This window comes from Melanostigma gelatinosum, assembly GCF_949748355.1.
Source record: "Melanostigma gelatinosum genome assembly, chromosome: 23".
Lineage (NCBI taxonomy): Eukaryota > Metazoa > Chordata > Actinopteri > Perciformes > Zoarcidae > Melanostigma > Melanostigma gelatinosum.
Genome location: NC_136656.1, coordinates 11986687 through 11999716, shown reverse-complemented (window position 1 = coordinate 11999716; position 13030 = coordinate 11986687). Strand labels below are relative to the sequence as shown.

Here is a 13030-nt window from a genome sequence, read left to right as displayed (position 1 = left end):
TTTACATTGGGCTGGAACATATATACTGTATCTTATAAATTGTCCGGTATAAAATACTAGTAATAGTCCAGTGGCATGAAATGCGTTTAGGAAAAGTGTTTTGTTGTTAAATTGTTAAATTAAAAGTTAATCAAATGTCTCACCTAGTTCTTGTTGTATCAAAATCCAGAAGTTTGGCTTGAGCTCCACGTCCTCTGAGAGCCAGGATACTGTGTGAGATCTGTTATCAGCTTAATTTCTACACACAGGCCCTATTCTAACAGGTCAAAGTCCAGTATGTAGGTTATTAAACCTAAGGTCAATTGTAAAGGCATGATGTAAGTATGGTAAAGTGCATTTTAATGGATTTGTAATTTGAGTGATCCTACATTTTGCATTTGTCCTAATTGTGTCTTGACGTGAGAAAATCTGTGCAAAGTAAAGTCATCAGATGGATGGCTGTTTTTTGCCCAATCGACATATTGTGACTCAATGCAAAGTGACTCATCAGTTTACTCCCGCTGAGCTCCACATCGCTGCTCATTTCACATCTTTGGATGACAGTTTTCTTGTAGATTCTCTTACATGCAAGTTCAAGTACAATCGGCTTGTTGAGGAAACTTCAGGGAGAACTGGGTAACAATCCAAACGTGGACACAGTCAGAATGTGTGAGACGGGAGTGGCAGGGAACGAGGAAAGGAGGAAGCAGCAAGGTCACACTGCAGAGGGAATAATAAAGTGAGCATTGGTGAACAGCAAGAGGCACAGTTCAACGGTCATATCAGTGAGCTGCAGCATTTCCCTCCTCTGCTCTGCCTCTGTGGAGTTGTATAAACCTGAACCAAAACATTGCGCCGCTCAACGTTACATATTTTACGAATTGTGTGTGTGTGCGTGTGTGTGTGTGCGTGTGTGTGTGCGTGTGTGTGTGCGTGTGTGTGTGTTTGTGTGCGTCTAAGCTCCTCCTTTATGGAAGCTAGGTCAAGCAAGGCCAAGTGTGACATGTAATCATAGCAGACTACAAAGTCTAAAAACTGAATTGACCCCATTTGAACTCACTCACATTTGTGTCAGCGCTGCTCCGTGTTGGACGTTGACTCGAGTCTTGACTACAGCCCTACTCAAAAGTTTAAAGTCAATGTGGAAGGCAAGCACACAAGAGGTGTAAAGAAAACACCTCATAACAGACTTAGAGACATCTAAATCATGGAAGCAGCCACAGACAAGCCTATTGTTCTTATATTTCTCGTGCGAAAGTGTGCACTTTTTTAAACTTTATTTTAATAAACGCTTGCCTGATGTCAGACACCGATGTGATCGCATGGCTCAAAAGCTGTCATTTAACACTTCTAGGCATGTATTAACCTCGGCAGATACCATGCATAAGATAGAGCACACTGAGATTTATTGTGTTGAACTTCAGACAGACTTTGAGTTGTATTGCACTGTTGACTCATATGTGATACAAATACTAGGAACAGACTGAAAGATTCAGGGACATAAATAAGAAGAATGTATGATTTATTACAAATGCATCTACAGCACAACTTCCTGGAACTAAGAATTACAGTACATTCTAATAGTTAGTAACACAATATAACCAGTCGTTCAGGAAAAGTGATCTTCGCAAACCTCTAGGTGTTGAGTGTACAGTCCTGTTAGCACTTTGAGCTTAAGGCTACAATCAGAATGCTAACATGCTCACAGGGACAATGCTAACAGGCTGATGTTACTGTAAGCAGGTCATTTTTTTTGATCATGTTCACTATTGTTATTTAGAATATTAGCAAAGTAGGCCTGCAGCTGAGACTGATGGGAATGTTATTTGTTTTGCAGGTATTTGGTCATAAAATATTTCTCAATCTTGTGGTGGCGCTTTAGGAGAAGTCAGAAGATATAAGCATTCCTTATATCATTTTAAAGATGTATGTGTGAAATCTGTGTGCAAAGTCAGTCACCCAAAAAACTGTATACAATACAGTTCAGTTCATACCACTACTGTCACTGTTAAGTTCTCATTTATACTGTATCTGTTTTACAAAGGTGAAGTGTGTGCTTATCTCTTCTTTCCATCAGCAAGTGATGCAACATTTATGACCCTCAATGTGCTGATGTTCAATCAGTTGCTCAGCGACATGCCACAGAGGCAGCCATGCTTGAAACAGCAATGCATCACACGCAGCGATGATGCTGTGGCGAATTCAGCATTTTGTTCTTATCTGGTGGCCATGCTGACGAAGGTGATGGGAGTCTTCCTTGTTTTGATCTCTCTTGCTATTTGACACCAGGTGCAGGGCCCGCAGCAGCAGGAGTGCAGACAATCCCTGCAAATGGTACCCTGTGGAGACAGAGACACAGTTAGGGACGGTTGGGCGAGGAGAGAAGAGGGGTTAGGCATGCAACAGTGAAAGGAAAAAAACGAATGCTTTCTACGTGCAAGTAGCGATACCAGGAGCCAAGCACTGCACTAGTTTTGTATAACCCTAACCTGTTCTCATTGCCAGCTTGTCACATACTGACCCCTAGGTGTCAGTGTGATTTTCGGGCTACAGACATTAATTTCGTTAAAGAATACATAAACAAATCTGATGAATGATGACTTTTATGCGGGTTAACCCGATGCTTGTAAGTACTATATGAAGAATACAATTACCTCAATGCCATAGCGTTGGCGTACTGACACCCTGATGGCTGTGGACATAGGAGGGATAAGTCCAAAAGCGTCCAGCAGAGGTAAACATACACACTCCCCGGCCTCATGTGCTGTCTTACAGGTGAAGCAGGGAAGACACCAAAAGGCGAGGCAGCCTGAAATAAAAGTCCCAGTTCAGCTCAACAGTAGGAATGTGCTCATCTAAAAGGTTTCACAGCTGGACAACATCGGTCGCTGAGGTCATGGCCAAACATCTCTTCTTGGGCTGCAAAGCCTCTTAAAGGTGTACACACATTATTGTTGCACTCAAGAAAACAATGTTTCAGATCTTCATCTTTGAGATTTGATATCTCGTATTATCTGACAGCGACTGCATAAAAAGAAGCGCACATACACTGCGGCAGGTCTTGGAAGCAATCACAGATGCCAGAGGTCCATTGGTTGGATGCACTGGTCATGATGAAGGGCCTGGGTTGGGACACGACCATCCTTTCAGACATGGCTTAAGCTTCTGACAAAAAACACACATTACAGTCACCAAACCTTTGTGGTGATAAAGAATGATACCGTACAACATTGATGTCAGGCCAAGGTTTTCAGTTTTGGGAACGAGAAGTACACTCAGGATTAAACTGAACTGGTCAGGGTCATGAGAGTTACACACTGCTGTTATTGAGCAAACAGCCCATATATTTGACTTTTCAGGTAACAAGATAAACAGACTTGTGCGTGAACAGGTCTGTAGGTTGGAGTTCAACTCTGAAAAGTTTCACAAATCCCAGTCAGGTTGCAGAATTTGCTGACAGCTTCGAGGTCACGCAATCCTCCTCCTGAAGTTAGAGCATGGAAATCACATGATAACGATGATAAATGTGTTTCAATAAGTACATTATTATCAGGGCTTCTTCTTTGCTGAAAGTACGACACAATTGAATTAGAATTCAGTGGATTGTCTTACCTTACTGTGAGCGGCGTTCAGTGAAGGGATGGATTTGCAGAACAGCGTGGCATCTTATAGACTTGCTGCAGAGCAGTGACTGTAACAGGACAGCACAGGATGCATGTCACTGACCGGTCTGTCCAGTCTGACTTGTGTCGATACCTTTGGCAGTCAGACATCAGATAATCTGACCGTCACGCAGCCTTTTGAATCTCAGACGTCATCGTGCCACAAAATGCACATTATCTCATCTTTGAAGGATGCAACTCTGTTCTTAGACAGAGGTGAGTGATAAGAACAAAAGAGACACACAGCGGCTCGGTGCCTTTCTTTGAATGTTACAATCTTGCTAAATCAGTTGCTAAATTGCCTCTTAAAGAGGATATTTTAGACATACTACATATTTTAAACATGCTGCACTAACACATCAATTCACAGTTTTATTTTTGAAGGATTCCATATGTTACAATTCAGCTTAGTGAGAGCTGGATTTTTTAATTCACGATGTCTAAATTCCTGTCGTTAATAATCTGCTTGTTTTCAAGTTTCAAATCTGCTGTAACATGAGAGAAACCTCTCCTGTTTTTTGTTTTATGAAAAGGATCAATGTTTCCCTCTCCATGAAATTCACTCTCTTTGACCGTCTGTCATAATGCAGGGGGCAAACAGATTCTTTGAATGACTTCTGAAAATCTCTGTGCAGCGTTTTACAGTATAAAAACCCAATTTTGTCAACGTATGGCACACAAACAGTGCAAACTATCTGATTCTGCTTGGACCAGTTACACGCAGCTGTGCTTAATCTACAACACTTTAACATGTCTACGTTTCTAATGATATAGTCTGGGTTTGAGTTTTTCACAGATATTGTTAGAGTAAAGTAATATATTGACCAAGAACTGCACACTGATGAAAGTATTTATTTCTCTCCACATTGTAAAACCAACCAACACATCAATGCATTTCCAAAGGTTGTATTTTGGACTGAAAATCTGAATCAAACATATTCTAATTTCAATATAGAACATAGACAGCTAAACGATGAAGGAAACAAAAAACAGAAAGCATGAATTATTATTTTTTATGTTGCTACATGTCTGTTGCTGCTATGTTGACTTCCATTGTTGCTGTGAACAGGTTCTCACCTGTTGTCTTTTTACATATTGCTTCCATCCTGATTGAGCACTCGCCAATCAAGCAACGAGGTGTTTGGCCAGGTGGCACGTGTACTGGTCACATGGGTGTGGCATTTTGTACATCGGGTACAAAGCAGAAAATGTGTTGAGAGCTTTGGAGACTTTGTCAGTTTCAATAATTGTGCTTCATGTTTCTTTTAGTAATAAACTGTGAAGGAGCAGCAGGTACACTTAAAAAGAAAGGCAGCTCAAGTGTTAATCATATTTAGAAAGTTGCATACAATGCAAACATGTGGCAAGATCAAACTTAAAGATGGAGGCTGTATAGACTTTGTGTAATGCTGCTGTTTGTAATCACCAGTGTGCTGTGGTGCTGTTCCTTGCCTCAATAAAACAACAAATACTTCATTACAAGTTAAAGTGGTGCACTCAAACTCCTCCAGAAGTCAAAGTACAGAAGTATTATCAACTAAATGTATTATACCGAAGTATCAAAAGTAAAAGTCTCATTCTGCCGACACTTGGCGACTGTGAAAGATATTTAGCTTCATATGAGATTTTTAGATTGGAGTTAGCTGGTTGCTTATACGACGGTATGTTCATCCAGTAGTTAGTTCCCAACGTGGGGTTTGGCCCCCAGCCAGGAGTCACAAGATACATCTGAGGGGCCATTAGATGATTAATTGGAGTAGAAAGTAGGAAAAACTGAATTATGCTAAACAAATCTGTAATCATTTTTCAGACTTTTGTCTAATTTCAGCTTTGTTGTGAACAATAGGATTTTCTTATCCCTTTTTCAAATGACTGAGCACTCATTGACATAATAACAAAAAGGCCTCCACTAGACAATGCTTCTTGTAATATGTTACAGGGCAAACAAGTTGGGAATCACTGAATTGTGTTTTATAAAATTATGGAAATGTTTATTTTTATATGTAAAATGTTAATCTGATGAATGTCAATCCGAGTAAAAAGTACAATAGTTCCCTCTGAAATGAAGTAGAGTAGGAGTAGAAAAGTAGAACTAAGCTACAGTAGCCTACATGAGCAAATGTACTTAATTAATTCCCACCATGAAATAATGCTCATTCTGCTTGTCAAAAATACATGGAAAAGTAGCCTGGAGTCAAATATTCAAATGACTTTTCATCACTTCATTTGGGGAACGACTGAACTTTCCTCTCTGTGGGACAGATCGGGTCCCTGCTGAGTTCTCTGAAGGCAACAGGGAGTGGCTGCAGATCAGAGGAAGTGTGATTCAATCAACTCCTGTACACTGGAGGGCAAGCTGCAGCAGAGCACAGAAGACTGAGTGCTGCATGTATGCGGTCTAGACCAAGTGCGCCCCCTGCAGGGAGGTCAGAGCGGTGTATCTGGCTGAGGAAGAGGAGGAGGCGTGGGATGCTGCTCTTCTCTTCAGCTCTCTGGAGATCTGGAGCCAAGATAGCGGATAGCAGCAGCATCCATACAGGCAGTCGCTCCACACCCCCCCCTGTAAGACACACGCAGAGCGGCCTGAACACAGGTGGGAGGCTCGAACAAAAGGTGACCATTTGCATTCAGGTGCAAAAAAAATAAATTGTTACTGATATACAATGCAGCAGATCTGTGTTTCATTTGCCTGTTGTACTATGATACACTTTGTAATTTGCAGTATTACATGAAGTTAGTTTGACGAGAATCTGGAGTGTAATTTAATAGTAGTTTAGTTGTAGTTTAACATTCATTTCTTATGTTTCAAAATACCAAATTAGCAATAAAGTAGTAATGTATAATACGGCAGCTTGAAGTTCATAGAAGGCAATGTATTTGTCAGTGTAACAGTAATAATCAAGCTCTTCTGCTTCAGTTGATGTCCTCAGGGAGAGGAGAGAGAGTTTCTTGCAGCCAAGTCTTTGCTGTTAGCAACAGCAACCAGGACAAAGAGCTTGTCAGTAATGTCAAGATGGAAATGTTAGTGGGTGAGATTTGATAACTCAATAAAGTCTGAGAAACACCAAGAAGGCATTTCTCTGTCTTACTTCTTGCATCATCGCTGTCAAGTCCAAACATTATTGTTACGTAATATGCAATAAGTACATAATATCAAAAACAGCAATTGTTGCATTGCAATCGTGGCATAATCTACGAAATAATCTCTCCACCTGACAAGCATCTTTACAGGTCTGAGGATCTGCCTGCAACTTGTTGAGTGTCTAGAAGTAGCAAAAACAATCTTTATGTTTACGTGCATGCCTTTCTTGAGCAACAGACCTGGGATCTGCTCAACAGCACCCTTTCTCTCTGCTGCGCTGGCTCTCTCGTGGATTCAATGTGGGAGGGTGACAACGACTAAAATTATCACTACGCCCCCAAACATCATTGCAGGTCTATAGATCTGAATCGTGCACCGTGCAACCGTGCAACTTTGGGATTATAATAGTTGTTTAGATTCCGTCAAAACTATGCTGTCAAAACGGTGCTTGAGGAAAAGTCATCACTTCTGACTCATCCTCTGAGGACCCTAAATGTCTTTCAGAGATTTCAATTAAATAAAATAAAATATATTTTTGTATAGCCCAAAATCACAAATTTTCCTCAAAGGTCTTTACAATCTGTACACATATGACAACCTCTGACCCGGGACCCTTACATCGGAACAGGAAGAACTCCCCCAAAAAAAAAACTTTAACGGGGAGAAAAGAGACCTTAGGGAGAGCAACAGATGAGGGATCCCTCTCCCAGGATGGACAGAAGTGCAATAGATGTCATGTGTATTAACAACATAACACAGTTACAACACATTCAATGCATACGACAGAACCACGGCAAGAGGCCAGACCAGGGTCCAGGTATAACCAGGATCCACGGAAAACCTGCGAGGCGAGATTGGTATCAGTAAGATTTGGTGGCATTCCATCCAATAGTTGTTTCATTAAACAACTTTTAATGAATATGCAAATGAGTGAAGTCATCTGACTGAATCCACAGTTTTATTCTCGTGATACACCACCGTTACAGCATTGTCTCCCTCCATCCATGAGAGAGTGTGCGCTACAAATAGCCTACATGCTGTGACTTGTTTTCATAAGAACTTCTGGCACCTTCCTAGCTCATGCTGTATTGACAGCGATCCACGGCCCACTCCACCTCCAGAGGAGCCAACATTACCAACCACCTCCTTCTCTCCGATGGCAGCGCTCCAGCTTCTGCCTGCCTGGCCTCCAACCACTCCCACCTCCTGCCTTATCTCTTCTTCTCTTCACTGTCCCAGAAACGCTTCGCTTATCCAACATCAGACTCACACAACTTGGCCCCGGCATGTGCTGTTTGCGTGTGGAACATCTGTTCGGTATTGGTTATGTGCAGTGATCAGTGACCCGATGTCTATTGAGATCTGTGGTCGTGCATGCAGGTGTGTGAGTGTTTAGTGTGGACAAGCAGTGGGTGGGCAGCCTGAGCAGCTTGCTGTATCTTAAATGCACTAACAGCTAGTTGTTTATTCATTAAGTTATTTATGGCTCTAGTGGAGATTCATACATTTAATAACCGTGTCCTGATTTCACTGCATCCTCAGCATATATTTTAACTTCATCTGATGTCACAGACTCCAAACATTGTTTGCATTGCTTAAGTAATAACCTGTGTCATTATGCTGTGCTGTGTCATGATGCTGCAGCTATTTCCCCCGCATGCTGCTATTGTGTTTCATCACTAAAGCGTCTCCGTCTTCTCAGCAGCAATCCTAATTATCCAAAGCTCCTGGGGTCTGGGGACATCCTCACCCGCTGAGATTGTTTTTCCCATTTACAGCATGCACTATTTTATAAGCCATGTGATATTAGAATGCCTAAAAATCTATTTGGGTCTCAATTAGGTATACATCCCCCCCACAAGATGTCAAATCCTATCTGTGCTGTATTACCGGTATGCCGTATCGTTCCCTGACAGACGCCCTCATGGCGAGAGAGGCCGGTGGTACGCAGCCGATACAGTCCAGCAGGGGCAGGCAGGGACAGGAGCCCACTGCACTGGTCACCTTACAGGTAAACACTGGGAGGCAGCACAGGGCAAAGCAGCCTAAACACACACACACACACACACACACACACACACACACACACACACACTAGATTAACTCACAGTACACAAAAACCTAATGTTTTATTATTTCAGGAAAGCATTTTTTTTGCATTCAGCGTAGACATCTCATCGTATTTGATATCATACTGTATACTGTATATAATGTTTGGACACTTACAGTCTCCCATGTCTTTATGGCACTCACACAGGCCAGTACTCCATTGACCTTTCTCCTGAACCCTGCTCTCCGGCTGGACCTGGACCACCTGTTGAGACATAGCTGAGCTGGCCATCCACGACCATGCAGGAGAGAGGGGGGGGGGGGGGGGGGGGGGGGGGGTTATGTTATGGTTGTGATGCTATTCCGACTGTTTGTTCACATAAAGAACACATCCTTTCTAACTTGTGAAAAGCCTCAGTTACCAATGAGTTCCCCTTGTATTTTGCACTTTTCACGTACAATGCTTATTCCACTCTGGGTTCAACATTGTAGACTCTTCTAATCAAATTAATTAGATCAACTCATTTTTTATCATTAATTCAATGTGATTAGGTGCATTCAGTCTTAAATTGCCAACATTCAGAGACAATTCAGAGCATGTAACCCTGAATTCAACTTAAAATGAAGAGCTAAATATCCAACGAATGCGTATTAACATTGTTAGCCTTTTAGATTTCCCCCAAGCATACATTGTGTTTGGTTAGAATTCTCAATAATATATTATTATTTAGTGATTTGAAGGAAAGTGTTTAAGGAAAGAGTTAAATGTAGTGGAGAAGTATAAAGTAGTGAGAAATTGATATCCTCAAGTTCTGTCCAAATACCTCAAAATTGTACTATTTGCATTTGAATGCATCACTTAGATTGTTTGATGTCAACACTTTCTGATTTTGAAAAACCAGGTTGCCAGGAAGAGGCAGTTATGTTTCCTCCAAAACATATCTAGCAAAATAAATAATTAGTTAATACTACTAATATACGATTCAGTTGCTAGCTGATCTACTCGTTTGCATCCAAGTGAGTACTCGGCCTGCAGTGCTGCTATCTGCCCCCTGCGATCTAAATAACTCTACACATTAACACCAGTTAGAGAAATAAGAGGATACAAGGCAGCAAACTTTGCATCCGTGACCCATAATTCTGACCAAAGCCAACATCCACAGGAAACCTCTTATCCCAGTCAGAAGTTAAGGTCAACCAACCAGAACAAGCGTCCACGCCCCTCACTCACTACGGATTAAACGCCTCTGTCTCCTGACCTGAGTTATTCTTTAGCTCTGCTCCTCAGCTCCAAACTCAGAGTAGAGCGAGGTCCCTCCAGAGCTTTCCCTTTTCCTGGTACATGCGTGGCTCAGAGCCAGCCTGCTGTACTCTGAAGAATGATTTACATCCGTGAAGTTTAACCGGAAATATGTAACCAGGGTTATTTTTTATAAAGAATAGATGACTCACCCGTCTGAGGGTTTAGTTGTCAAAATCCCGGAAAAACAAGTACGGGCCACTTTTGTTAAGTACTATGAGACGTTTCCTCTCTTTCTGTCATCTCACTTTGACGTTCACATGTGTGTGTGAGTGTGTGTGTGTGTGTGTGTGTGTGTGTGTGTGTGTGGGTGTGCTCTTTGCTTGACTGCAGTGTTTTGGGGTAAATATGAAAAGGTGGGTAAACAAGGCAATGTGCTCCCATGACAGTTTACTCTGCTGACCTGTAGTGTTTTGTTCAGAGACCTCGATGAGAGATAAGTTGATGTCTGAGTTACACCACTGGACTCTCCTGATCTGTACCAGTTGAGTAAGAGACACCAAGAAATCACAAAATGTCATCACGCAGCACTTATAGGTAAAACTGTGTATCATATCATTGAGAGTATTAATAGGACATACAGATTCTCTTTTTATTTATTCTTATTTTCAAGTGAGCTCTGCTAATTTTGCTCTTTTTAGGATTCTGCTCGGTGAAAAATACATCAAATCAAATGATAATATTTACACAAGCAGTGGAATTTCACCATTTGAAATTGCATCATATGTAAGGGTTTTCTTTAAAGCTGTGCAACATTTTAAAAAAATCCTCACTGTAACATCCGATTTGTCATTGTTCTGAAACAGGAAAGGCCCAGTGGAGTGAATCATACCCCTATCAAGCAAAAGCTGCCTCCTCTTCCATCAGGGCTGCAGCTGACACAGGTGATCACACAGAGGATTACGGAAGGGGACATTCATGGGGGGTGAGAGAGTATCGCACCCAAAAATACAAAACCGGATCATTCACAGTCAAAACTGACAATGACAATTCAATTTCTACAGTATTAAATTAAGTAAATTCCAGGGATTTATTATTTAAAAATAAAAATATGTCTTAAAAAGATCTGACAATCAGAACTTGATGTAATATTGTACAAATACCTGAAAGTGTGATGAATGTTTCAACCAATGTTTCAAACCTGTTTCAGCAATGAAAGGAATTCAGGCAATATTCAACATTTTGGGAAATATTTGCTTTTTAAAGAGCCAAGAGTTAGATGTGAAGATTGATACCAAACTCACATATGTTTGGTAAATTAAGTCGTAGCAAGCAGTCAGTTAACTTTGGTCAGCAAAAAAAAAAACAGAACAGTTCATTTGAGAAGTAATCTGGCACATAACCGCCATAATACAGCTAATTTTTGCTTTTACACTTTGGTTTTTGTACACATTCCATAAATGTGAGACAGTGAAGCTGTCTTCCAGTTTCCAGTCATTGTGCTGAGCTAAGCTAATTGACTGCTGGCTGCAGCTTCACATTCACTGTACAGACCTGAGAGGTGTATCGATACTTTTGGCTACAAAGTGAAGAAGCGTATTTCCCGAAATGTCAAACTGCCGCTCAACTCCGCTTACGTTCAAACACACACAAACAAAGGAGACAAACAAAGTCTCTGCAATAGAAAATGTCTTTATTTACAATGTATTTGAGGTCACAGATATCAATCGTACATTACAAGGTTGATGTGATGCATAAGGGAGTTCATTGTGTGTCATGTCATGTTGTGACAGTTATGTGACCTGACATAATGGGATGTAACGGCTAACATCATGTGATGACGACTTGATCTTGTGTGTTGTGATATGATTCCTAAAGAGTCGTGTTCAAGGTCCTTCTCTCCTGCTCCCCCTTTGACATCCTCTGATTCATACCAGGGAGATTGGAAAACCAGGAAGCCGTGTTCTGCAGGCTGCTTTAAACTCTGGAAACTCTACACATTTAGAGGAAAAAATGGAAACAAATGAAGCATCTTTACTGAATAGTAGCACAGAAGAGAGAAAAGAAATCTCTCCATCTCACACCCACATACAATGTCAGTTCACTCACTGTGCTGGTTTGTTTTGCTGCAGAAGCATTTGATCAGATTCTGTTTCTCTTTGTGGTTTGTGGGAAACAGTGGGTAGCGACACTTTATTTTTCCATTGGCAAAAACTGCAGTGAAGACAGAGGTGGTCATTGAAATGAGCCCCATAGACACTCGGATCATAACCCCTGTTAATGCCATATTCTCTGCTGACTGTATTGTAGAAAAGTCTGTAGAAAACCAATCTTTCTTTCAGCCAATAGGAATCCCCATGACAGTATCTAACAGCCCCGGTGATCACACTCTTTTTCCATGCTGATTTTCACCATTTCAAATCTTTAACCAAAATGTATGAAAGACCAGGGGACACTCACCTCTGCACCTGCACTTGCGGATGTGCACTTTGGACACATGAAATCCGGCTTGTGGAGCTTTACACAGTGGAAAAAGACAAACAGCAAGAAATCATTAATGGGCGACAACAATACATTACCCATCAACCGCCTCATCCCATTTCCTGTGTCGCTGATGTTGGCAATATCATAAGATGCATTTGTCCAAAATCTATTTTCTTTGTATGTACCTGTGCTGCCGTAAAAGGTGTCAACCAGAATGATGAGCAGGAGAGTAAGACTTGTGATCCTGGACATGATGGCGGTGGGTTTTGCGCCGCTCAATGACAAAGTGTTAGATTGTTCTTCAGGGGAAGAGACACACTGACGATTATATATACCAACCGTGTGGGTCTGCAGAGTTTGATCTACGGGCAGATCAGTCTTGGCAAGTCTCAGGGGGTATTTCTTTTCTGTAATCTCTCAACTGTGCATGGATTCATGTGATGGATAATCGAGATAACACATTCCCAACAAACGAAAACATCAAAATATGGGTTGAACTTTTACCCAAGATTTTATCCTTTTGCAGTCGTTTAT

The 13030-nt window shown here is 41.3% G+C and overlaps 2 protein-coding genes across 2 annotated transcripts; both read right to left on the bottom strand.

Annotated features, from left to right (window-relative positions):
• Nucleotides 1–2195: 2195 nt before the first annotated feature.
• On the bottom strand, nucleotides 2196–3133 carry LOC306796835 (cornifelin homolog A-like; the record flags this gene model as incomplete). The annotated part of the gene is made up of 3 exons (XM_079295901.1): nucleotides 2196–2318; nucleotides 2634–2788; nucleotides 3028–3133. 3 exons carry the CDS (start codon nucleotides 3131–3133, stop codon nucleotides 2196–2198), a joined length of 384 nt encoding a protein of 127 aa, XP_079152027.1.
• Nucleotides 3134–6039: 2906 nt separating this feature from the next.
• LOC306796679 (placenta-specific gene 8 protein-like) lies at nucleotides 6040–9049 on the bottom strand (the record flags this gene model as incomplete). Its single annotated transcript, XM_079295739.1, has 3 exons — nucleotides 6040–6201; nucleotides 8614–8768; nucleotides 8950–9049. 3 exons carry the CDS (start codon nucleotides 9047–9049, stop codon nucleotides 6040–6042), a joined length of 417 nt encoding a protein of 138 aa, XP_079151865.1.
• Nucleotides 9050–13030: the final 3981 nt, after the last annotated feature.